This window comes from Balaenoptera physalus (assembly GCF_965194825.1).
Source record: "Balaenoptera physalus genome assembly, chromosome: 11".
Classification (NCBI taxonomy): domain Eukaryota; kingdom Metazoa; phylum Chordata; class Mammalia; order Artiodactyla; family Balaenopteridae; genus Balaenoptera; species Balaenoptera physalus.
Window position 1 is genome coordinate 61,904,431 of NC_138896.1, and position 26,439 is coordinate 61,930,869.

Here is a 26,439-nt window from a genome sequence, read left to right on the forward strand (position 1 = left end):
CTATCTTATTTTCAGCATTTACAATTGTGAGGTTTGAGGTTAGAAGCTCAACCATCTCTAAGCATGTCACTGACACTTGCCACTTGGAATCACCGAAGAAGTCTTTCTTTACATTATCAGCGACATGAAAAAACCATTATTATAACCTCATCCTCCTCTCCATAATTTAATGGAAGCACATCTCTTCTTGACTGCTATCATACTTGAGTATGTTTCATCTAAATCATGCAAAACAGATTCTTGTTGCCCATTTCTTCTCACAGCATGCCGAGAGGGCAGAGGCTAAGTCGCTGTGATTTGATCATGCTCGTGATTTTCAGTGGCTCCCTTGACATGATACCCCGACCAGATGGCATGTTGATGACCACTGCCTGACCTCTGTCAGTAAAGCTGTGTATGGACTGGCCTGCAGCAGCAGGCCCTGAACTGTACAGAAATACTCTTTTTTGCTTCAGGTGTGGCTGATGCTCCATTAACCCCAACCCAACACTTGTTTTCTAGTTTACAACACAGCTGCCCAAACAATCTCTCCTCCTGCTGCATGAAAGTCACTGAGCGCTTCTCCCTTGCGTATGTGCCACGCTTGTGTCAGCAGTTAGATTACATTTTGCAGTGTTTTGTCCCAATCTGAGTTGAAGAAACTTCTATCATGCACACACACACGATACAGATTGCTCCTTCCTCTTGTATGTCCCACCGATTTAACGGGACTTCCTATGCTGTCATTTGGTAAGGATTTTTGCCAATAACCATCTCTGCTTTGTTTCTAGGCATAATTTTGTCCTGACTACTGTGGTTGATTTTACAAGATACTTACTCCTGTTTTTGCTATAAGGAGTTCAAAGTGGAGTGATGCACGAGAGCCTTAGTCTTTTTTTCAGCCATTAATTAATAATTGGTCAGTTTCACACTGGAATATGTGACTTATTCTGGGGTGAGTGGGGAAGATTTGGTTTACCTGTAACTGTGGTTCTGTCACTGTGCTTAGTTTGAGAATAACAAATGTATAGATAACTTCCTGCCAACTGTTTGACAGTTTCAAGATAGACAGTTCTTGAGCATTAGGGGTCAGTAGATTGCCGATGCAGTGATGATCAGATTTCACATATTCACTGTTGAGCCTCCTACTTGCTTACTTTTTTATTTATTTAAATTTTAGTTTATTTTTTGGCTGCACTACCTGGCTTGCAGGGTCTTAGTTCCCCAGCCAGGGATTGAACCCCGGCCCTCAGCAGTGAAAGCGCCAAGTCCTAACCACTGGACTGCCAGGGAATTCCCATCCTACTTGCTTTTTTAAAACAAACAACCTTTCTGACTGTGTGAAACCACATACCAGTCACTTGTTCCAGCACAGATCCACATTTGCTGTTTCTACTGGAATCTTCACTATTTACATATAAAACACTATTTAGAGTTGCAATGTGTATAATACTTTTTTTTTTTTTTTTTTACCACTTTGAGGATTCTCTGAAAGGCTTCATACAGCTATGAAGATTCAGTGGAAAGAAATAATATAATCATCCCTTAAGTAACCAGAGCTGCTGTTGGAAATTAAAGATGCTCTGTCAAGATTGCAAAATGAACTTCCAATATCTTCAGCATTAGACAAAAAAAAAATTGCCCAAGACTACATTGAAGAAATAATGACACCCAAGTTAGAGACTAGGGAATAGTGACTGTATGTCATCACTGTCTGGTGGGTACCATGCCAACAGGACACCAGAATTAAGTCTGGTATGGTGGTTAATAGAAATTCAAAGGTAATCTAGATTTTTAAAAACTAAATTGGTTTGAGAAATTGCTTTAATTCATGAGCCAGGTAACTTCTCTGATATGATGTCAACAGTCTATATATTATGCTTATACTTCAGGGTTACAATCTAATTAGTCAACACTACATCTTTTAGGAAGATATAATCATGGAACTATCTTTCATAAGGATATGGTTACTCTTAATTTTTTAAATTAAATTATGGATTGAGGGGATTCTGACCTGGGGGAGGTCACATCAATCTTACTTGGAATGTATCCCTGGTCAGTTCCTCTTCATTGTTTTTCGTGATCTTTGTGTCCTTGGGGTCTGACATAATGACTGAACGTAGCAGTTACCCCCAAAGTGTTCAGTGATTATCCACTGAGTGAATAAATGAATACATTGATCAGGCAGCGAGGTATGGTGGAAGGAGCATGTGCACTGGAATCAGACAGACCCGGATTCCAATTCTGCCTCTGCATCTTATTATGCTATTGTGTGACCTTGGGTGAGTTTCTTAAGCTCTCTGATTCTCGGCTTTCTTAAGTGTTTAAAAACAGGAGACAGCCTCAGAAGAATGGCAAAAATGACCCTATCTCACAGAGTTCTGGGTTTTAAAAGAGGGGTCCCTCTGTGGAAGCTCCTGTTAGATGGTTCAGAAATGTTCATCTCTCTTCCCATACTGGGCTTCTCCACTTGGTAGAGATTTTAAGAATATTCTGAGAAGGAGCTAAATCTACCAAGTGGGTTGGACACCAAAAGGGTTAGATTAAAGCAAAATGACTGTCGCAAACCTGAGAATGAGAAACTTTAATTTTTTTCCAAAAAAGTTCTCATCATTATTCAACACATAAAGGAGCAAAATTTGGTGGCTTGCACTTCTCCATTTCATCCAAAGACAGAACACAGAATGTGCTGACACAACAGCCGGGGTCTGCAAACTTTTTCTGTAAAGGACCAGATAATAAATAGTTTTGGCTTTGTGGGTCATATGGTCTCTGCCACAACTATTCAAAAGCAGCATAGACAATATGTAAATGAATAGGCATGGTTGTATTCCAATAAATCTTTATTTACACAGGTTGGCACCAAGCCAGATTTGGCTGCACTGTCTGTATAGCTTGCAGACCCCTGTCCCACAGCAGCAACTTTCAGCTAAATATAAGAATCAAGAAAGGTCTGTCTACTTTGTTTCTGTTTAGCTTTGAGGACAGCACTCATATCCGAGGTGAGCTTCCATCCTTTATATGATACTAAGACGAACAGGAAGAATTTATTTGAGGCCAACTGAATCACTAATATATTTATTTAAAATTTTTATGTAAGAGAATTTGAGCCCTAACTGAGGAATTTCTTTATAACATTCTCAGTTTCAGTGTGGCCCATACATAGGCATGAACCATACATCACATTTTGCAAACATGCTTGTGTATATGTACAGCTTTAACTTTGTGTGCCTATGTGTTTTATTCTGGAATCTTAGGACTGGATATCATTTACTTATTATCTCTTCTTTTTTTGGAGGGCAAGTTTGGTAATTCAAGAGAGATTACACATATTTTTGTACTACAGTCTATCTTTTTCAGACTTAAGCCTAATTTTTCTAGCTTTTGTGCCTAATTATAGGCAGTGTTCTGAGAATGTCATGTCCTATGATACTTGAAATCTTGCCCTGAATCTGCTACTATACTGTAAGGGCTGGAGAATATTTCGGACTTGCCTTTTATTACCATTCCACATTTGAAGATCATTTAGTAGTTTTGCAAATGAGTTTGTTTTTATTGCTATAATACAGAAACAATTATCTGCATCTTGCTTTTTACCTCACCGAGTGCCATATTCTTGTGCATCGGGAGGGCCCAGATGGTAAGTTTAGCAGACATCGGAAATAAACTGATTCGTTTAAAAGCAGAAGCTTGTATCCAGGAAAAGTGGTATCGTATCTTTGATATATTCCTGAAATCATGTCTACACACAGCTGACACACAGTTATCTGAACCAGAGTGAGAAGAGTGATTGTATGCATCAATGTCCCCCACAGGAAATCCTTCGTTTTATCTTAGGCAAGAGTTTCGACTTCTTCCTTGATTTTTGGTTTTTTGGCCATGCCGCTCGGCTTGCGGGATCTTAGTTCCCTGATCAGGGTTCAAACCTGGGCCCCAGCAGCTGAAAGCAGTGAAAGCGCTGAGTCCTAACCACTGGACCGCCAGGGAATTCCCTGACTTCCTTGTTGAAAGAAGTCTACTGGAGTGAGTGGACTTGGGTCAAATGGGATGAGTCTGCTGAAGCCAACCGAGGCATGCTGACTGACTTCAAGGTCGATAGGAATCACCGGCTGAATGGAATGTGCCACTGACTGGGTCACTTTGTCAGTACTAGAGGGAAACCAGATTGACCACGATGCAGCCATTTCAAACACCCTGCTTTCCTATCTTCCTGCTGGTAGGGAGGGCAGAATAGTTAGGGCTTGAATCGTGCATTGGCAGTTGACTTAGGGTGAGGAGAGGATGACTGAGTAAGGGCTGCACAGGGGCAGATGGAGCAGTGGATGGAAACAGATGCTGCCCGAGACAAAGCAAGGAATTTGCGCTATAGCTGGAGCCCAGAGCATCCCTGGGGGACTGGCAGGAGGTGCGGGTTGAGAGGTAGACAGTGAAACTGAGTCCCCCTAAAACGGAGTTCCCCTGCTAAGTTTCTATCCAAAGCTTTATTCCCTTTCTTCTCCCGCCCCTGTACCCCTCAGGATGGAGGAGTATTAAAGAAAAGGTGGGGGAGGGTAACACTGAGCAGGTCCCTGTGGGCCCTTTCCAGATACAAAAGTCCCCTGGGTCCCCTGTTTCTTGTTTGTAGAAAAAGGCTTTAGTCTCCTAGGCTTTTCCTGAGTTCCAAAGCGGACTCAAGCAGTTACTAATTAGGGACGTGAGGGAATGCAGAAACAAAGGAAAAGCAGTCAAGCAAGAAAAGTAAGGATAGCTTAAAGGATAGTTCAATGATAAAACAGAGCCCGGGTTCCTCCTCAAGGAATATACATAACAATCTGATGCATATCTGGTTTTTCTTTTTAACTGAACAACGATTTATTCACAGGAATACATGTAAGTAGAGAAAAATAACAGAAAAGCTAAACAAATGAAATGAAGAGGATCCAAACCAACTTTCACTCTATAGCTTTTTACTTGCACCCTGTGTGCATATATCTAGGGCACAGAGGGCCACCAACATGTGCCAGTACAGTGTAGGAACCCTGCATTACATCCATTAACTTAAACATATCTTTAAGATCATGCTTTGAACAAAAAAAGAAAGCTTAGAAGGCAATGTGTTGAGTGGGAATAAGCATTGAAATATAGCAATCATGTCTTCAACTTCTACAGTTGTCTTTATGTGCCAACTAACATTTATGCAGCCTCTTACAGATCCTTTACCATGTAATTTAAGTTTTAGAAGTTTTGATAAAATCACTAGTAGTATATAACCATGCAGAAAGCACATCACACTGACAGCACAGAGGCAAAGATTTTGCACAGGTATATCAGCTTTCCACATTGTGCAGGTTATACACAATACAATATCAATCTTATTCCTAACAGATCCTAAAAAGATATTTCAAGCAGGCCTAGCTGTAAACTACAGTACTTTATATCTATATTCTTAATAAAAGTAAAATCCACAAATCTTAAAAAGGAATTTTAAATGCAGGGCTATATTGAATTGGTAAACTGGCGCAACAGAGGTAACTGAATACCAATCTCACTCTATGTGATGCAAGCATGCTACTTTCCCACTAATTTAAGGTACTTTCAATCACTATGAGCCAGAATGCATGCCTGAACCTTAAACTGCACTTTAAAAATGACGTCTTGGCCGAGAAATTAAATCTAATGAAGTACAACCATCAAATTATATCCACTACATTAATGTCTTAATGCAAAGTCAAGATGTCAATCTTTAGTTTGTTATGTCCAACCCCATTTATTCCTCCCTCCCTGCCCATCCCACAGAGGTAAAAGGAGTGACTCATTTGGCATTTCACAGGGTGCTTCATTGTTTAAATTTGTTTTGTTTTTTTTCCAACTTTTTGGGGTACCTTAAATTGTAACTTCCAAGAACCTGCTTCTACTATGGGTAGGCAAGCTGATTTTAACTCTTATTAGCTTTCATTTGTGTAGTTCTTCATCAGTATGCAAAAACAAATCCCCATCATCTGGGAAATTTTATAAAAACCTTTAAATTAAAAAAAAACAACTTTACTGTTTTTTAATCCCCATTCTTAGGTTTCCTTTATTGTGCTATAGAATTTTTCCTCTTTCTCATCCCTATGCATCATTTCTTGTTCTTGTTTTGGTACAATTCCCCATAATATTCCAGAATGTATTGTTTTGTGAGTAGATTGAATAACTTTTTCTCTTTTTTTTTTGCCTCTTCACATCTAGTGCAGAGTTGTAATTGGAGATAGATTTCCACCCACAAAGGCTCCAGATGTTAAAACATTTCCCAACAGTGACTTAATACAGTGATGGCAACACCTCCCTCCAGCCCCTCCCAGTAGGGCTGGGATTGTACCGTATTCCCTACCGGTTTACCCTACCTCCCTGTAAAGGGTAACATCTTCCCTGGGTGCAGAGGCTCCCTCATAGTCTCCAAGACTGAAGGACCCCTAATTATGGGACTGCAGCGTAAGTGTATGAGATTAAACACCATAAAAAGCTGCAAGACGCTCTTTTAAGGGAAGTGGAAACTGGTCAGAGAAACGCCTCCAATTTTCATCCCCAACTTGATTTTTAAATCCATGAAGGATCTTACAGAACATGTCTTGCAGATCATCTTTTGGATGATGCAAGAGCATCACAAAAAAATATAAAATCTTGGATTACTCCACTGGAATTCACACTGATCATGGTACAAATCCCACAAAATGCTGAATCCTTTTCCTCATCGTCCCTTATGTTTCTCAGAGAGGTGCACCAGGGTCTTATAAACTACTGTAGCATGGGGGCCACATCTTGAGGACAAACATAACCAAGACGACCAACTGTTATTGCTGTATTCTCTAACAATGTCTTTGGCGTGTTGGGTCTGGTGCAAAACTGGTGCAACACCATAGGAATATAAGGCTGCATCTCTATACCCATTTGAATGGAGATTTCTCCAATTGCCCATGTGGCATTATTGCAGACTGAAATGAACTCTGGATTTAGGTAGGTTCCCAATATTGGCATGAAATCAGCTATACAAGGCTTAACATGCTGAAAGCAAGCTTTTGTCAGGTCACCTAACAGGGTGAAGGAACTCTAACATCTGGCATTTTATCCTGCATGCACTGATACATTAGTGTTAGAGTGTTACTTCGGGCTACTAGCTGTTCAATGTTGCCTCCAAGTCCTTCAGCCAGGCCACTGAGTAAATCAAGCGCCACTATCATAAAATCTTTATCTGGAGCCTCACACTGATCTCGTTGAGCATTGTTCAGCATTGCTTGTGCAAGAGTCTTCTGTACTAGGTTTACACAACGCTGATACACAGGTTCACAGTATGGATGGAAGCCAGACTGCAGGGCTGTGGCAACTGAAGATAGGCACTCAAGTAAAGGGAAGAGGTCTTTATCTTCATCCTTTAACATGTTCCATTTCTGGATCAGTGGAGGCATTAGCATCTGAATATATTCAGGTTTGTTTAAGTGATGTCCTACTGAATCTGCTAACGTTCCTATGGCATCATAAAAAATGAGCAGGTTTTTATGCTGGTATTTACTAAATGCAAAGACCAAGGTATCAAGTATATAAGCAAGGTAAGGAACAAGTTCTGTACAAGCCTCCTCTTCCAGGGTAGCAAAGGCACTGCAGGCAGCTTCTTGTACTCTCTTGTTGCTATCCAGGATACGCTTTAGCAGTTCTGTCATTAATGGCTTCAGGTACGTGTCAGGGGGCTGGCTGACCACCCCGTGTGCATAGCGGCTAAGAGTCCAGCACGTTATGGAATGCACAAGAGACTTTTTATCAGAGAGGCACTGAATAAGGGGAGGAATGAGCTCAGGTCGGTATGGAATCATGCCCAGCATGCAATCTCCAGCAATTGTTCCTAAAACCAAAATGCCTGATTCTTTAACAACCCATTCATGACGACAAAGTAATTCTTTCAAAAGGGGCAAAATATGTGGCAAAAGCTCATCACAATACACATTTGCAAGAACATCTAGGGCAGCCGCAGAACATTTTCTTAGATTCCAGTCAGAAATTGTATCATTATCATCAATTTCATCGTCATCATCATCTTCCTCTTCAATTCCATCTTCGTCATGCTGCTGAGCCACTGTCCTTGATCGATGAAAACGTGGCCTTGTATCCTGTTCACTCTGAGGAATTGTTTCATCTTCTTCAACATCACCCTTAAGTAGGATAATATCTATATCTGAGTACTTCATGCCATTCACTAACACAGGAATCAACTTAGGAAGATGCCTTATGAGTACATCTTTGCATATTGGTTGCTTAGCCAAAGTAAGCCAGAATTCGCAGGCTTCTAAAGCCACATTTTCACCTTGATCTTGGGGCCTCTGTAGCATGTACTCAACTATATTATGCATGTGAGGAGGCAGGCGATCCATTCGAACTTCAAGCAACATCACAAGTGCCTGGCACACATTTTTCTGTACCTCTGGTTCTTCATCACCAGCCAATGCAAAGAGATTCTCAATAAAGGAATCAATGTGCAACATCAGAGCTTGAGTTCTACTGATGATAAACTGATTGACACATGCAACAGCATGAGACCTTATTTTTGGACTACTGTGCTTGAAGAACTGTAAAAATTTAGGAATCATGCTGTTGAGAGGACGATCTAAAACATCACTATCTAAAAATCTCAGCAGAATCTTCACAAATCTTCTGAAGGGCACCAAATGCTCCCTCACAAGTGTTGTAATCTTCATAATCCAACAGGCTACAGAGTTTTGGTAAGAGATCAGGCCAATTCTGCAGTTCTCCTTGGAGGCTATAGTTGTAATCAAAATGCCTACAGTAGCTCTAATCAGAGGAGAGGAGTCACCAATAATGTTTAAACATTCACTCTTAATAAAGTCTGTTACACCATTTGGGAAATACTGAAAGTGTGCTTTCACTTTATTCTTCAATATGAGACCACTCAATGATCTTGTGGGTTCATCTTCAGATTTTAATTTTGTAAGAACAAGAATCAGGTAGTTGTTAAAGTCTGGATATTGACTGAGTTGTTCCAGTTTCTAGAATGGTTCTCTGGATGGTGGTGTCAGGGGGTTGGGACTCCTTCAGCAGCTGCGGGATCTGCTGAAGCCCTTGCTCATCAGGTTTCCACTCATATTCCATCTTGGTTTGCTGCCTGGGGTGCCCTGAAGGAAGTCTGGGTCGGTGAAACCCAGGGGAACTGATCCTAGCAGCTGGGCTGCCAATGTCTGCTGCTGCTGCCGCGGCAGCCGAGCACAAGGAACCAACGCATATCTTTAAATTGTTCTGCAGAAACTGAGACCAACTACCCAGATAGAGGATGGTGACTATATGCTGACCTCAAGCAAGTAGACCCCAGACGGGTTGGAGCCAGAAGGTTAATGATTAAGATTCCTGAAACATCACCCTGTTACCTTACCACCAACTAATCAGAAGAAAGTCCATGAGCTGCAACCCTCATCCCAAATGTTGCCTTTGAAAACCTGTCCCTAAAACCATGGAGGTGTTCAGGTCTTTTGATCATGAGCTGCCCGTTCTCCTTGTATGGTGTCCCGCAATAAACACTGTGCTTTCCTTCATCACAATCTGGTGTCAGTAGATTGTCTTTGCTGCGTGGCAGGTGAGCGGACCCTAGTTTGGTTCGGTAACAAAGGGAGGCTAGAAAATCTATTCTTTATTCTAGGTTGCAGTGTGGTCAGCTTAAAATTGGGGTCTGTTACTAGGTCAGAAAGGGAGACTAGGAGTAGGTAACCAGCATTTTCTTCCAGTGTTCAAGAAGATGTATCATGTTTAGGGACTTCCCTGGCAGTCCAGTGGTTAAGACTCCATGCTTCCACTACAGGGGGCATGGGTTCGATCCCTGGTCAGGGAACTAAGAATCCACACACCACATGGTGTGGCCAAAAATTAAAAAAAAAAGATGTATCATGTTTATCCTCACTGCTGGGAGGCAATCTGATAACTTGAGCTAAGTTGTTCCTTGTATATTTAATGTGTATATATAATGAACATATAAATGATTATCTAGCCAGTAATTCAACATTGCTGAACTGCTGGTTTTACAAGAAAGAAAATACAAGTCATCTGAATTCTCCTCCATGAGAGTTAAACCTTTCCCTAAAACTCAGATTTTAAAACTTTTGTTTACTCCTAAATCATAGGGCCAGGAAGAGTAGCTGCAATGGCTTCTAAAAAGGAAATATTTAAGTAGCTGAGGGGCACTTACCTCCAAGAGAAGTTTCCAAATAGTTTCTTCCTTCAGGCTTTTGGTCAAATGTCACCTTGTCAGTGAGGCCTTTCCTGTCTGCCCAACTTAAAATAACAACAGTCCCCACTCCCTATTCCCTTCTCCTTCCTTTGTTTTCTCCACGCCATTTATCACCCTACTTGCTATTTCATTACCTGCCTCCCCTAACTAGAGGGGAGCGACTGGGAGGCAGGTCCTTTGTCATTTTGTTCACTGTTAGTGAACTGGATTGCTGAAAATGGCCCTTGATGATCACTTTGGGTTGTCTGGCCATCAAACCAGCTGGAAGCAGAAGTTCCTTTGCACACAATGGCTTCCAGAGGTTGTTGCAGCCATTTTGTGACCCTGAGGCAACAGTCTTGAGTCTGAGGAGAAAAGGCAACATGTTGAAGGGGGCCATGTGGAAGCCTGGAAAGAGATTTATACCTAAGGTTACCCCTGAGATGCTGAACCAGCACGGAATAGCCTTCTCCTAGACTTCTTGTTATGTGTGAGGAAGAGAAAGACAGACCCTGACATACGGGAGCAGATCTGGCCTCAGTCTTGGTGTTCTGCGGAATGTGAACAACTTCACAGAACACCAGCATCAGACAAGGCCACTCTGTGACCTGATGGATCAAGGCAACATCAAGATCATTGCTGTAATCATGTCAGTGGCCATGTGGAGATGTGGGTGTTGGAGAGAAACAAATTTTCCTCTACCTTCTAGGATCTTCTGGCTGGTCTCAGAATTGACATGAGACAGACTAACAGGAGAAAAATCAAGCTAAGTTGAATAACATGTATACATGAGAGAGCCCCAGAAAAACTTGAGTAACTTTCCAAATGGCTGAAGCCCTCACCTTAAACACCATCCTCAACTAAAGACAAAAGAGGATCTTGAGGGTGTAGAGGTTACCATGAAAAGCACAGTAAACAAGGGGAAGGTTGTGATGCAGATTTGTCATTGCTTTCTCCATTGATTAGAATTTCTAGGGAATTCCCTGATGGTCCAGTGGTTAGGACTCCGTGCTTTCACTGTCGAGGTCTGGGGTTCAACTAAGATCCCACAAGCCTCGCAGAGTGGACCAAAGGAAAAAAAAAAAAAGTTTTTAAATACCTTTCCATAGTTCTTGCACATGAACTCTCATTTATTCCTTCTATAGAACCATTTCTTCATGATATATTAATATAACTGTGTGCTCAAATAATTTTGGAAAATAATACTTGCTCTACATCAGGGCCTTTTAAAAATGTTGAGAAATAATAATATATGTTTCATATAATAATAAAAAAAGAAAAACTCAGAAATGAGGTGACAATACTCAGGAAAGACTTAGAAATGAAAGAAAAAAAAAAGAATTTTGAGAAATTTGGTCCTTCTCCTCTTCCAGGTACAGTGAAGGAGACACCTAATAAATGGAGATTTCCTTTACAAATGTAAATGTTTCTTACACAGGGGTAACTCCTACTTGGTTTTCAGAGTTTTTCCCATGTCTGCTGTTTCTCAGAAAATAACCAGCTTAAAATAATATCCGAAAGAGACATAGTTTGGGGTGGCAAATTCTGCTCCCCTACATGGGCATGGTCTGCCCTGCATTAATCATCTCTCCCAGGAGGGGCCTGGGAGCCAGTCTTTGAGGAGATGGGATTGTGACTGCAGACATGGGGGATCTGCAAGTGGGAGGATTAGACCTGTGGTGGGCTTGGAAGGGGTAAACAACGCAAGGGGCTTTGAGCAGCTTTTAGATGGTACCAGGAAGACGTGAGGCTGGAGGGAGGTCTGCAGGCTGTATCTTTGAGGTCACGGGTGTGGACAGAGTGTGAGCAGTTCTCTGAATCTGTGGGGCAAGCAGGATATAGGATGGCTGCAGGGTCCATGTGTGAGCGTAGCGGGGATGGGGTAGGAGGAAGGGATCAGTGAGGGAAGCCTGGTCTCTGAACGACCAGGAGGGGCAAGGACTGCCGGGGTCCTGGGGACACTTTTGGTCCGCCACCCACAGAGAACGTGGGCGAGGCTCAGTTTCAAAGCCCGACCGCGCCTGGCTCTAGGGCACGCCCTGAGAGCGGAGACAGGCGGGCTGCGGAGGGGTCCCCGAGGGCCACCTCGGGCGCTCCCTGGAGAAGACTGGGAGTGCGGGAGCAAGTTCATAGCGGGCCCCGCCCACCTGCAGCGCCCGGCTCGGCGCGCGGAGCGGGGCGGGGCGGGTGTGGGTGCGTGGAGAGAGGCTGGGCGGCGCGCGGTTGCTAAGCCGGCGCCCCCAGAGACGTTCCCCGTGGCTGTTGCCCGGCGCTGCGCGGCGCGGGGCGGGCGGCGGGAGGGAACGAGGAGAGAGAGCGGAGCGGGTTCCTCGCCGCTCGCGCCGCGCCCGCCCCGCCGTCGAGCCGCGGCCCCGCGCCTCCAAGCCCCGCGCCTAGCTCCCGGGCCTCCGAGCCATGCCTGCCGCCGCGCCGGCCCCGCGCCCGCCACCGCCCCCCGCACGACCCGCCCCCAGCTGCCCCGCTCGGCCCGCCCCGGGTAAGTGCCATGCGCTGTGGCGCCCACCAGGTCGGGGCCGCCGCCGGGGTAGGGGGAGCCCTTCTGTCTCCCCAACTCGAGGCCCCGCTCCGTGCGCTGTGGGGCCTCAGTGCCGGTCCCGCGGGGGTGCCCGGAACAAGCGCGGTGCGTGTGTGTGTGTGTGTGTGGCCACACCAGCCGAAACTCGCCTGCTCGGGGTCGGGATTAACGCTGTCCCGATGTGGGTTCCTGTCCCTCGCTGTCCAGAGGGGCCGGCCTGGGAAACGCGGGGGCATCCTGGGAGGTGCGGTGGGGCTGTCGGAGAGGGAAGGCGCCCGCGAGGGAGCCGGGCTTTACTGAGCATCTCGACATGTCAGGTGCTTTACCTAGAGCTGACCTCATTTCATCCATCCTCTCCACAGACCTGTAAGGAAGGTGGATTTATCCCCATTTGTCAGATGAGAAAACAGAGGTTCCCAAGGTCACATGGCTTAATAGCGACCAAGCTGGGATTTGAACCCAGGTTTCCACAGCTCTTGTGACCCAGCTAAAGGAAAGGAAATTCTCCTTAGAACTAGATAAAGAAACACACAGAACTAAAGACTATAGGGGAAAAGGCTAGAGGCAGAGAAAATGAGTTCGTGAAATATCCCATCAATAATTTCAAATATAGGACCGCATTTATACTGCCTTGGGTGTCTGGCTCTGGGGGCGAGGTGTTGTGAGGTGGGGAGAAGACTGTGCAGGGCTGGGCAGAGGCATCTGGAGACACCTTTTCAGGGTATCCACCTGCTGGGAGTGGGGGGTGAGGAGAAGTTGTGGAGAGAACTCCGCTGTTATTCATTTCCAACATTAGTTCTCCCTCTGTCTTACCCCCTTCCCTGTGGATTCCATCTCCTTTCATTTACTTGCTGTGTTGTCCAAGATGACAGCTGTCAACTTGAAGCTGGGTCCTTCCTTCCTGATTGTCTTGGCATTAGGTGGTCCTGCCTTTATGGTTGTGTTAGGAGCTGTGAAGTTAGTCCACGTCACTGCTTACAGAGGTGATCTGTTGGTGAGTGTTGAGCTGACAATCACAATCACAATGAATGGGGCATCTAGAGTAGTAGCCAAGCATTGTGCTTATCCTTAAGCGGCAAGGTAGCAAGAAACAGGGGCCCCAGGAAGAAAGAAAAAAAGGAAAAGGATGTTGGGTTTGCCTGGCAGCCCAACTTCATAAAAGCATTTCAGTTTAATATTTGGATTGCTTTGGGTGGTGCCAGAAAATGCTTCCCTGGAAAAAGAACAGAGAGGCAGAAAACGATATCTGAAAGATGCTCTGTAACTCATTCCATGAAGGTCTGAACGGTCTTTGAGCCAGGTACATTTATGGTGAGCTCAAAGAAATGTGAGAACCCCGTGCGGCCGCAGAATAGCTGAGATGGAGTCAGCATTATCATGGTCAGGCTTTGGGCAAAACTTGGAGAAAGGAATACTGGACCCTGGACTGTCACAGGTACTTCAGTGTGACACAGTGTCCCCTCAGAGCCCTTTGTGCACACTGGTACCCTGGGTGCTTTCACTCCCAGCCGCCAGCCCCTCCCCTTCATTGGAGGATGACCCTCTTTGTTGGGGCTGCTGGAGTCTGCTTGGTCTGAAGGAGCTGAGAGCAAGGCGGGCCTGGGAGTTGCCATCTCCCCTGGGGGCAGCCCCTAACCAATGCCTGATGGGTGCCAGAGTGTATATTGTCCCACTCCCTTGCCCTTGATTGGGACACAGCCAGGTGTGACATACTCTGTCTGTAGAAATCTGCTGTGGAGTGGTGTCACATTGATCTCCAGGGGTCATTGCTGGGCTTGCTTCTCTTTCTGGACTCACTTCTTCACTCCCCTACCAGTTTCTTCCTAGGAATACTTCCCAATAAAACACTTTCCTAGGGATTCCTATCTCAGGATCTGATTCTAGGGAACCCAATCAAACATTTCTCGAGTAGGGCTGTATCATCAGCACTGGGTAGCCTGCACTAGCCTGCAGAGTGCCTTGGTGTGAATTTTCACAAGGTGCCTCCTAGCAGATGGAGCCCTGTGCCCAGGCCATTAACTTCTCATCTGGGTGCCTTCGGCGGTGCCCAGTGGGTGGCATGGTGCTTGGGCGTAATGCTCAGAAAAGCAAAACAAAATGGAGAGTTGCTTCACTGTCCCAAGATCTCACTCTTGGCTTCTCTCATCCCCCTTTTAACCACTTCAAGGGAAATTTCCCTCCTATGTTTTCCTAAATATTTGAATATTTCAGGCAGGTGTGTTGCTTTTCTCTGGTTACATGTGGAGCTGATTAAATGTCTTAGCTTCTTCCTAAAGACAATAAAGGGAAAGAAAGGACTGTCTTGATCAGTGGAACCACAATACCACAGACTCCAGGGAGGGTGGGTGTGTCTCCACCAGCCTGGCCTTCCAGGGGGCCTCTGCCTTGACATGGGGTCATTGTGAGGGGTTTGGATGGGCTTCATTAGTCAGAGGCTCTTGCCTGATGATGTTTCCTTTCCTTGCATCCAGGGGGCTATTGTATCTGGTACCCAGAGTTTCCCACCTTTTCCTTTGGTGGCCTCCTATTAATGTCTAAATTTGGCCCATCTGGTGGTAACACAGAGCCCCTTTTGAAGATGCGTATATGGGGGAGTTCTTTGACAAGGATGTTTTTAACTGCCTGGTAATGTAGGTCAGAAGAGGGAAATACAGGGAGAGTGGAAGGGTGGGGAAGAGGACGTCTGTCCTGGGAGTCAGGGAGTTCAGTTCCATCCTATCCCCAGAGGTCTGAGGCTTCCTGGTGATCTGGTGCAAGTCATTGAACTTCTCTGGGAACCTCGGTGTCTTCACCTTTCTTTACTTAATAATAATTATCCAGCCATCCTCAGAGGGTTGTCTGATGAAGAAGGGGAAATATTTTCATTGACTCATCAAACAATCATTTAGCAAGCTCATAAAATCCTTGCCCAGGGAGAGCTGGCAGTGTCTCAGGGACAGTGGTGTATGTGGAGGCATGGTGGTGTTGGAAGTAAGTGATGGAATAGAGGGAAATACTGTCCAGTGGCTGTGTGAAGGGGCACGGAGGTCTCCAGAGCTGGTCTGGAAGGCTAAGTGCTTGTGAATGGCAGGGTGCCGTGTAGTGGGTGGTGATGGGGGTTACAACTCTTGAGTCCAGCAGAACTGCCTTCAAATTCTGACTCTGACTCTTCAAAGCTGTTTGATGGTGGGCAAGGTACCCAGACACTTTGAGCCTCAGTTTCCTCATTGGTAAAATGGACATGAGCGAATTGTTCCAAGGATTGAGTGATACAAAGCAGGGGTCCCCAACCCCCAAGCTGCGGACCAGTACCAGGGCTTGGGAGGGGCTTGGACGGGCTTCATTAGTCAGAGGCTCTTGCCTGATGATGTTTCCTTTCCTTGCATCTAGGGGGCTATTGTATCTGGTACCCAGAGTTTCCCACTTTTTCCTTTGGTAACCTCCTGTTAATGTCTAAACCATCTGGTGGTAACACAGAGCCTCTTTTGAAGATTCGTATGTGGGGGAGTTCTTTGAAAAGGCCGGTCCGTGGCCTGTTAGGAACCGGGCCACACAGCAGGAGGTGAGTGGTGGGCCTGGCAAGCAAAGCTTCATCTGCCGCTCCCCATTGCTCCCCATCGCTCGCATTACTGCCTGAACCATCCCCGACCCTCGCCACCCCCCGTCCTTGTCTTCCATGAAACTGGTCCCTGGTGCCAAAAAGCCTGGGGACTGCTGATGTAAAGCACTTTGCAGATATTATTACGAAGAGAAAGTATTGTTATTTTTTTTCATGAGTTTGTTTCTTCTTCCAGTTTTATTGAGATATAATTGCATACATCAGTGTATAAAAGTATTGATATTAAAGTTACCTTTCAGGTTGGAGGGATTCTGTTTGGGTGCCTTGGGCCAGTGCCTCTCAAATGTTATTGGGTATATGAATCATTTGGGGATCTTGCTAAAATGTGGATTCTGACCCAGGAGTTGGGCTGGAGCCTGAGGTTCTGCTTTTCTCACTAGCTCCTCAGTTCTTAAGTGTGGACCACACTTTGAGTACAAGGCCCTAGGCTGCTCCCCTCATCCCCCGACCCCGCCGCCCCCGCCACCCCAGGTAAAGTCTCAGTCCTTCCTGGGGGCTGAAGAGCAATGTGTTTGGGGAGATGATGGGGAGGGTTCAGGATTCCTTGGTGGGTCTGGCCTGGGACTGGGGCAGAGACAGCTGAGACTCACTGGACTTGTTGCTGTTGAGTCAGGTGTTTCCTCCAGGGGGGTGATGGATCTGACTTAACTTCCTTCCAGTGCCTTAGGACCAGCCCCCTGGAGGAAGCTCTTCCTGGCCAAATGGCCAAATGCTGCCTACTTCTGCTGCATGCTGGTCTTGATAGTGTGGAGATGAATAAGCCACTGACCCTGCCACAGTGTGTTTGGAGGTGGGGTAGGGACAGGCATGTAAACATGTAATTATCACATGGCAAGATAAGCATTCTGTAGAGTTAATGGGTAATGGTGAAGGGGGGAAGAGGGTTGGAAAAGGGAGGAAAATGTCCTGGTGGTAATTATATCTGAACTAGGTTTTGAAGGGTGAATCACAATGGCAGGATGGGGAGGAGGGCAGAAGAGTGTGGGGAATGGCATTCTAGGATTAAGGAACAGCATGTGCAAAGGTGAAGTGGTGCCATGAAACAACTTGATGTGTTCAAGTCATTGAACTAAAAGTTGTTTGGAGCCTGGAGTATGATGGGAAGGGCTTGGTCAGTGAGGTAGATTGCTGTTCCTGAAGATATATTAGTCAGGATAGGCTAAGCTCTGCTGCAGTAACAAATCAACTTCATCATCTAGTAGCTTCACACAACAACAGTTACTTCTCACTTCCACTATGTGTCCTTCATAGGTCAGTGGAAGGCCAAGCTGACAGAGCTTTCCCATCTTGCAGCCACACCATTTGGAAAAATTGGCCTTTGTGGTCACCAGCGGAGGAAGAGATCGTGGGAGAGTTGCTCTCTGGCTCTTCTGTGTTTCAGCCTAGAGCTGATGCATCGTTGCTTATGCCACAGCCCATTGGCCAGAACCAACGGTGAGGGGGCTGGGAAACAATGAGGGGTGTGTGGATGAAAGTTCAGAGAATGTCACTGTCTCTCCCACGTATGCCTTGTTTTGTAGCTTAAACCTCATTCTGAAAGCCCGAGTTTCTCAAATGGGAGTAATATGTGAATTTATTTAAAGGAAAAAGAAATCTTATAACATCTAGTGGTGGCTTAAATTATTTTTATTATAGTGCAATTCAAATATGTCTAAGCACTTTATATTTAGAGCTCTCATATGACCATGAAACCAAAACAAATATATGAATAAAATATCAACACAGCTACAAATCGAGTAAATTCAGATTAACTCCATGAATTTAATGTGATGGATGAAGTCATTCTTGCTAAAACCAAGTCACTGTTTCTGGGTCTAAAAACAGTTGTTCCATTCTTATGGCAGGCTGTGTGCCGTACCACAAGGGTTATATGATGGCTCAATTTTCTCATCAGTTTCCTTTGTCTGTATTAAGTCTGATTTGTTGTTTTCTCATTAGCCTGTGACAATTAAAATAATCATCATCATCATATTTCTTATTGCCAGCTATACCATAAATGCAGGAATACACACAGTGGAATTATGTGGCAGCACTTGGTCATGACATGCTCATTTGGATGTTCCAGAATATGTTTCTATTGATATTCTATTAAAAAGATGCTCATTAAAGTGAAAGCACAAAGTTAAACAAAAAATAATTTTGGAGAACTTGTGAACCCCCAGAATATGTCTGAGGATACCCCAGAATTTGAGAAACAGGTGGAAACCCACTGGAGTGTTTAGTTGGGGCAGGGGAAAGATGACCCACTTTATGGTTTAGAGACCTCACTTTGTCCAGGTGGGTGGGTAGGTGAGGGGTAGGAAGAAAAGCCAGAGACAGATGGTTCAGGTCCGATGTCATGGTGGGGGAAGGGGCATTTAAGCAGCAAGTAGTTAAGAGAATGGAGAGGAGGTGTCAGATTTTTTTTTTTTTTTAGTCAGAATAATTCTTTATTTATTTTATTTATTTTTTTATTTTTGGCTGCGTTGGGTCTTTGTTTCTGTGCGAGGGCTTTCTCCAGTTGCGGCAAGCGGGGGCCACTCTTCATCGCGGTGCGCGGACCTCTCACTATCGCGGCCTCTCTTGTTGCGGAGCACAGGCTCCAGACGCGCAGGCTCAGTAGTTGTGGCTCACGGGCCTAGTTGCTCCGTAGCACGTGGGATCTTCCCGGTCCAGGGCTCGAACCCGTGTCCCCTACACTGGCAGGCAGACTCTCAACCACTGCGCCACCAGGGAAGCCCCGAGGTGTCAGATTTGAGAGACATTTAGGAAGTAGAGGGAGTTCCCTGGCGGCCCAGTGGTTAGTACTTGGCACTTTCACTGCTGAGGGCCCAGGTTCAATCCCTGGTAGGGGAACTAAGATCCTGTAAGCCATGTGGTGTGGCCAAAAAAAAAAAAGTAAATGGCATCTCCAGGACTTGGAGTGGAGGTTGACTGGATGTGGGCAGTGAAGGAAGGGAATGGGAGTCCCAGCTGACTCTTGGTTGGGGGGGTGGGCAGGGGACAGGGTTGATGGTGCCGCTGCCCAGGGGGAGGAGGGGGATCACCACACGCATCCGCGGGAAGAACAGATGAGCTTCAGGGCAGAGCTTTGTTCAGCCATATCCACCATCCCGCCTTTGCTAACTGACTTGAGCCCTCCTGAACCAGTTTCCTAGGAGCTGTTGCATCTTGGGGTATCTGTTTTTTCCTCTCCAGGACATTTAGTTAGTGTTCATTCGGATGCTCTGAGTTAGCCTGTCTCTTGTGAGTGCTGCTTCTGACCCGTGGGAGAGGGCTCTGGCAACACTTTGCCTAATTAATCACACACTTTTTTTGTCTTCTGTATGTTTGAGGAAAGTGAAAAACATTTGAAAAATTGGGGATGGTTTTGAGATTGAAGCTGTCATCCCATATCATGTGAGCTTAGTGATCTGCCTTCAGTTTTTAAGAGCAGCAACGATTCACTTTCCACTCTGTGTTTTTGGACAGAGAAGCTCAAAATTCTCCGAGGAGAGAGCAGGCGTGCTGCCAGTTAAATGGTCTCTGGGTAATTACATAACAAGAAGTATGGAAACTGCACTTTGTTGAAGCAGAGGGCAGAAAACACGAGGCCACCCAAACACACAAGTAAAAATGTCACAGAAACAAATCTCTGGTGGTTAGAGTGAAGTCTTGTGTTAGTGAAAGTGTTCAGCATTAATTAATTTAAAAGGTAACTTGGTATTTCCTCTCTGTGTGAATTACTAACCTAACACACCAACGGGACCAAGCTGCTGGAAGTGGCTTCCATCCTGCCTGTCCTCACGCCTGACAAATTTCCACTTGTCTCCTGGCCTCTTCGTAGGCATCACCTTCATGGCAGCACCTCCCAGGCCCTCCAGGGATACGTGTGCCCTTCCTCTGCTCCGTCTCTTTGGAACTTGTGATAAATGGTTTGTAAGCAAGTGCTTACCGGTCACCCCCAGAGACCACATACTACTTGTGAACAGGCTTGGAATCCCCCCAAACTTGTGGAGCATTTTTCCTAACAGCCATCTCCACACCCACAAACTAGTCCAGGACACCCTTCAAGGAGCATCTTTGGACCTCAGGGCCGATTGGATGAGCAGATCTCCCAGCAATAATAGCCTTGGTTTTAGGAGTGTCTTTCCAGGAATGGGTTGGATGAAGCTGGTTGTTCAGTTTCATTCACATGCTGTGTTGGTTTCGGATTGGCTACAACCAGAATCCTCTGGTGCTTGGGTCTTTATAGAGAGACAGCTGGTGCACTCCAGATATCCACATGCTTCCCTTCTTTAGCAGATGCTATAAGTCCCTGCCCACAGTCCTCGTTCTGATGTTTCCCCTACAATGCACTGCAGTCCTACTGGAAGGCTTTCTCTGGTTGCAGGGGCGTGGTTGGACCATTCTTGGGGAAAGCCAGAAGTTCTGGGCAGTTAGTGCTCCTAGAAGCAGCCCTGAACCACTGATGGAGGGAAATGGGTGGATACATATCACAGTTTCCTTGCCCCACTGGTGGGCTAACCCTTGGGCATGCTCTACCTGTTCTCCCCAGAGGTTCCCAGCAGAGCTGAGTTCAGGTTGCTCACAGCAGAAACCTGCTTATTCATGCTGCTGTACTGCCTCATTTCTTTTGCCTCCTCCAGTACATCCCAGGATCACCTCCCCAGTAAACCCAAATCCTTTCCCCAGCCTCTGCTTTGGGGAGAGTCCAACCCAAGACCTTTGGGTTGGTTGGGGCCACTGGACTATGGGTGGAAGTGCTGTGTGTCTCTGCTCATGAAAGCAGGCACTGCCACTGTGTCTCTCCCACCACTGCGGCAACCCGGGAGGATGTGATATGGAGGCAGGCTGCTTAGTCCGCATGAGATTTCATAGGAGCAAGAACCTTTTATTATGGTAGCCACTGAGCTTCTTGGCATTTATCAGTTGAGGCACCGGCCTGACACATAGCATCAGCCCTGTCCCTGTGGGGTGCCAACACTTAAGTTAGCCCATCCTTCATTTCTCCATCCTGTTCTGATACATAAGAACTCTTGGGATCTTTTACCTGTGATCTCCTTTAATGTTTCTAATTTCCAAACGTGTTCTTTCTTCGGTGGCTTGATTAATATTAAAGTACAATTTATTTACGTTTGTCTATGGCTTTTGATTCATCTGGAATTTATTTTGGTACATGCTTGTCAAATAAAAATCCAAGAGCATTTCATTTCCAAATTATTATCCAATTGTTCCAATATTGAATAAAAATTGTTCTTCCCTTCCCAATTACTCTGTAATGATCTTTCATTATACATTAAATTCTCGTGTGAAGTAATATCTATTTTGGGGCTACAGTTTTCTTTTTCCTTAAATTCAGCTCTTTTTCTGTCAGTACCAAGATGTTGTAATTATAGCTCTGTAATATATTTTACTATCCTCGTTACTCATTTCCCTCCTGTCTTCAAAAATTACATTAGTGCTTAAACTGCATCAAACCTGCAAATCCCAATTGAAAAGAACTGATATGTTTAACCTATTAGGACTTCACATTCTGGAACAGACAGTCATTTAAATGGATGTATTTCCTCCCTCAGTTTTGTAGTTTTCCTTATGTTGATCATATATATATTTCTTGCTAACGTTATTGCTAGGAATTCTATGTATGTTGACATTATATATGTTCTTACTTTTAAAATTGTATTTTCCAACTTATTTTTGCTATTATATAGGAAAGCTTGATAGAAATATAATTTTAAAATGTTGGCCTTATAGCTGGCCACTTTCTAATTATACTTTGAAGTGAAAAATATTAAACTTTCATCAGGTTCCATGTGCTCTAATTGCCTTTCCAGGTGGCTCCAAATAAACAAATGGATATATTCTAGAATTGAAATAAATTCAGGGGAATTCCCTGGCGGTCCAGTGGTTAGGACTCCACGCTTCCACTGCAGGGGGCACTGGTTCGATCCCTGGTCAAGGAACTAAGGTCCCGCGTGCTGTGCAGTGCGGCCAAAAAAAAAAAAGAAAAGAAAAGAAAGAAATTCAGGGAGGGAGAGAAGGAGGGATTGAAAAAAGGTATACAAAGGAGTTGGGCACATGGTAAGAATCATCAGACCCCACCCACAGTCCAAGCGCAGAGTTACAGATGCCATGAGACAAACGGCTTGGGTTCATTGTGTGTTTTCTCTTTGAGACATAGTCTCTCACGAATTTCAAACTTGCTTGGAGGTATCTCTGACTGGTTCTAGGCGTCAGTAGCTCCAACGTCATAGTCTTCCCTTTGACGATTGATACTTGTTAGTAATAACATGTTTATATTTTAAGTCTGGATAATAAAAGATGATTTCAGAGGATGCCCGCAGTGATGCTAAAGACAGGCCTGGCAGATAAGACTGGTTAAAGTAAAACAAAAGTAAAAAGAGCCCTGGTCAGGGTCTCACCTTGTGTTTGAGTTAAGAAAACCAAAATCATTGGACATATTAATTTAAAAAGAAAAAAGTAACAGGAAGAAACCAAGTGCACTAGATTGCAGCTCCTTTTTCTTTGTAGAACTTGGAGTCAAGTGATGCCCAGGGGTTGCAGACCTCCCCAGTAAACTAATTATGAGGAAGCTTCCAAGTGCAAGGTTATGTGTGCTGTGTGCTGCCTGTTAGAACCTTTAGTGCTTTCTCTTTAATGCCACTAATATTAAATTTAGAATTCCAAGGAATTGCTCATTTTCTACAAGAACGGTATAACGGAAGAGGTTTGCTGGTTTTGAAGATGGTATTTTCCAAAGCTGTCCTGTAGCATGAATGGAAAACAGGAGTCCACAGTCACATTAAGGAGAAATGGGGAATAAGTAAAAAATCTTGAGACCCAGTGGAAAGACCCCTGCAGTTTCCACGTTCTCAGGAAGGTTTGTTAGTTATTTGCCTTTTTTTCCCAGTTGCTTTGTCTATATTACAAAGCAAAGAGCATTGGCTGCCTGGTTCTGTATGTTTAGTGTGCTTTCTTCATCAGAGTACAAAGTAGGTGTCTTTGTTAAGGGGTTTTCTTAGAAAGGCAAGTGGAGTCTTTGTGTTGAGGTGGGGAGGGGTGGGTTAGGAGGCAGTCTGGTATCTCTTTCTCTTGCCTCAGCCTGTTCGTTCGGCCATACACACAACGTGTGGGCTTTTAAGTGTTCTTAAGTGAGGATGTTAACAAAGCAAAAAAAATACATGGTGGCTTTTTATTCTATGGGGAGGAGAGAGTGGGGTTTGAAATACCTGCCCATCTCAAGGGGAAAAAAAGGAAAGTTTTCTGTTTTCCATGCTGCCTTGAATAACTGTCAGAAATTCTCAGCAGTTTCTGGCTAGCTAGCTGTCTCCATCTGGAGGCTGGCATTGTGTTTTTTTAACTGACAGTTAACTACCCTCTGCTAAAAATTCAACCAGTAATAGTCATATGCTTTCATAGCTTTTCAGGGAACTTTTTTGTAACAGTTCTCACATTTCTTTTCCTACCCTTGAGAATATCAGTTTTTAGTGTAAAAAGTTACAAAATTAGATATTAGGAAATCACTGATGATCACCAGGAACCATTCTTTCACTTACCTTTATTTATTTATTTATTTATTTTTAATTTTTATTGGAGTATAGTTGATTTACAATGTTGTGTTAGTTTCAGGTGTACAGCAAAGTGAATCAGTTATACATATACATCTATACACTTTTTTTTTTTTTACATTATTTTCCCATATAGGCCATTACACAGTATTGGATAGAGTTCCCTGTGCTATACCGCTGGTTCTTACTAGTTATCTATTTTATATATAGTAGTGTGTATATGTCAATCCCAATCTCCCTATTTATCCCTCCCCCCCCATCCCCTGGTAACCATAGTTTGTTTTCTACATCGGTGACTCTACTTTGGTTTTGTAAATAAGTTCATTTGTACCCTTTCTTTTGGCTCACGTATATTTATTGAGTGTCTACTATATGCCACTGTGGTAGGCACAGCAATTTTTTTTAATTAATTAATTTATTAGTTATATTTGGTTGCATTGGGTCTTTGTTGCTGCGCGCGGGCTTTCTCTAGTTGTGGTGAACGGGGGCTACTCTTCGTTGCGGTGCGCAGGCTTCTCATTGTGGTGACTTCTCTTGTTGCGGAGCACGGGCTCTAGGCCATGCGGGCTTCAGTAGTTGCAGCACGTGGGCTCAGTAGTTGTGGCTTGCAGGCTCTAGAGCGCAGACTCAGTAGTTGTGGCGCATGGGCTTAGTTGCTCCATGGCATGTGGGATCTTCCTGGACCAGGGCTCAAACCCGTGTCCCCTGCATTGGCAGGCAGGTTCTTAACCACTGTGCCACCAGGGAAGCCCCCACAGCAATTTTTATTAATTTCAATTTAAATTGAAAATAGCCACATGTAGCTGATGGCTATTGTATCAGAACAGACCTAGAGAGCTAGGGAGACAGATTAAAGCATCTGTAAATGTTGTAGAGCAAAAGCAAATGTTGTAACACCAATAGTGGTAAGTTTCCATGAAGAAGAAGCAAGATGAGTGAAGAAGGGAGGTGGAGCCGATTGAGGGTCTTCATACATGTTACATATACATATTCATACATATTGAGAGTGGGCTGAAGGCTTCTTGGAGAAATGATATTAGATCCATCGCAGACCTGAACAAAGATAAGAATGGTGTGTGAAAGAAATAGCTTGAAGACACTCCAGGCATCTCTGGGTAATTAATTGCCTTTTGTTTTTAATGAAACACAAGAGAAGGAATGCCTTCTACTTACGAATTCGGAAAATGCCACGAAACACAAAACACTTAGAGTTCATTCTTTTTTTCAAATTTAAAGACATCTTGGGACTTCCCTGGCGGTCTAGTAGTTAGGACTCTGCGCTTTCAATGCAGGGGGTGAGGGTTCCATCCCTGGTTGGGGAAACTAGGATCCCACATGCCGCTCAGCGTGGCCCTCCGCCAAAATAAAATAAAATAAAATAATAAAATATAAAGACCTCTCATAATTTGGGGCAGTGGTGTGGGTCTGTTCCCTAGAAGCAGAACCTGAGACTGGGATTCTTGTGCATGTGATTTTGGGGGGAGGGCTGGCAGGAGAAGGGGGTAGGGGAGCGAGGTGAGCAGGAGACGCAGCTAAGCAAGGATGTGGTCTCAGCTGGGAGTTCTGGGGCTTGCACTGCACCAAGGAGCTGGTCTCACCGTGGGGTAAGGAGCCTGTCTTTTGTACCCTTCCTGTCACCATCAGTCATAAGAGCTGGTGGGTGGCAGCTGCTGCCTGGTAAGAGCATCTGGGTGGGCACCTGCAGTGTCCATGACTGTGCTGACCCCATAGTGTGTTGATGACTGAGTAGCTTTCGATAGATTTGGGGGCGGAAACAGCTGAAAAATCCTGAGTACAGGACTGCTTTGATCACCCGGCACATTCTGAGGATTGTGAACTCAACTGCGAGGCTGTTTTCCTGCACACGACTGTGGATTTACTGGGTTCATTCATGCAATACCTGTTTATGGACAGTCTACCACACGTGCCTGGCATCAGGGCTGGGTGTTTGGAATCTTGCCAAGCAAGGCCCATTTACTTAGTAGACTCCATCCCTGCAAATCCTATATTTTTGGGCAAACGCCAAGAGATAGCATTGCAAGGGATCCTGAAGAAGCTTAACCACAGCTAGAGAAGCCAGAGCTGCCAAGGTCTACCCCTATCAAGGCTCGGAAGGCAGCAGTCTTTGTGGAAATATTTGTAAATGATGCTCTCGAAAAGCCTAGATGCAGCAGTTGGTCTGTTTGAATGAACCGCCTAAGTTTCTGCGCACTGAGATTGGCTTCTTTTTTTTTGGCTGTGTTGGGTCTTCGTTTCTATGCGAGGGCTTTCTCTAGTTGTGGCAAGCGGGGGCCACTCTTCATCGCGGTGTGCGGGCCTTTCACTGTCGCGGCCCCTCTTGTTGCGGGGCACAGGCTCTAGACACGCAGGCTCAGTAGTTGTGGCTCACGGGCCCAGTTGCTCCGTGGCATGTGGGATCTTCCCAGACCAGGGCTCGAACCCGTGTCCCCTGCACTGGCAGGCAGATTCTCAACCACTGTGCCACCAGGGAAGCCCAAGATTGGCTTCTTAATAGAAGAGCTGTTGCCTTGGTGCCGCCGTTGTCAATCTGATTTAACCACGAGGGACTGAATGCTTA

At 44.9% G+C, this 26,439-nt stretch overlaps 1 protein-coding gene and 1 pseudogene across 2 annotated transcripts in view; one reads left to right on the top strand and one right to left on the bottom strand.

Annotated features, from left to right (window-relative positions):
* Positions 1–6,897: 6,897 nt before the first annotated feature.
* On the bottom strand, positions 6,898–12,096 carry LOC309637731 (transportin-1 pseudogene; annotated as a pseudogene). The gene has a single exon. The product of its transcript is annotated as a transportin-1 pseudogene (transcript).
* A 376-nt stretch (positions 12,097–12,472) lies between these two features.
* Positions 12,473–26,439, top strand: part of DCLK3 (doublecortin like kinase 3) — a 49,781-nt gene continuing 35,814 nt past the window's right edge. The window contains exon 1 of the mRNA XM_082412808.1: positions 12,473–12,695. Coding sequence (XP_082268934.1) covers positions 12,614–12,695 — 82 coding nt within the window. The 5' untranslated portion in view covers positions 12,473–12,613. The remainder of the gene's footprint in view (positions 12,696–26,439) is intronic.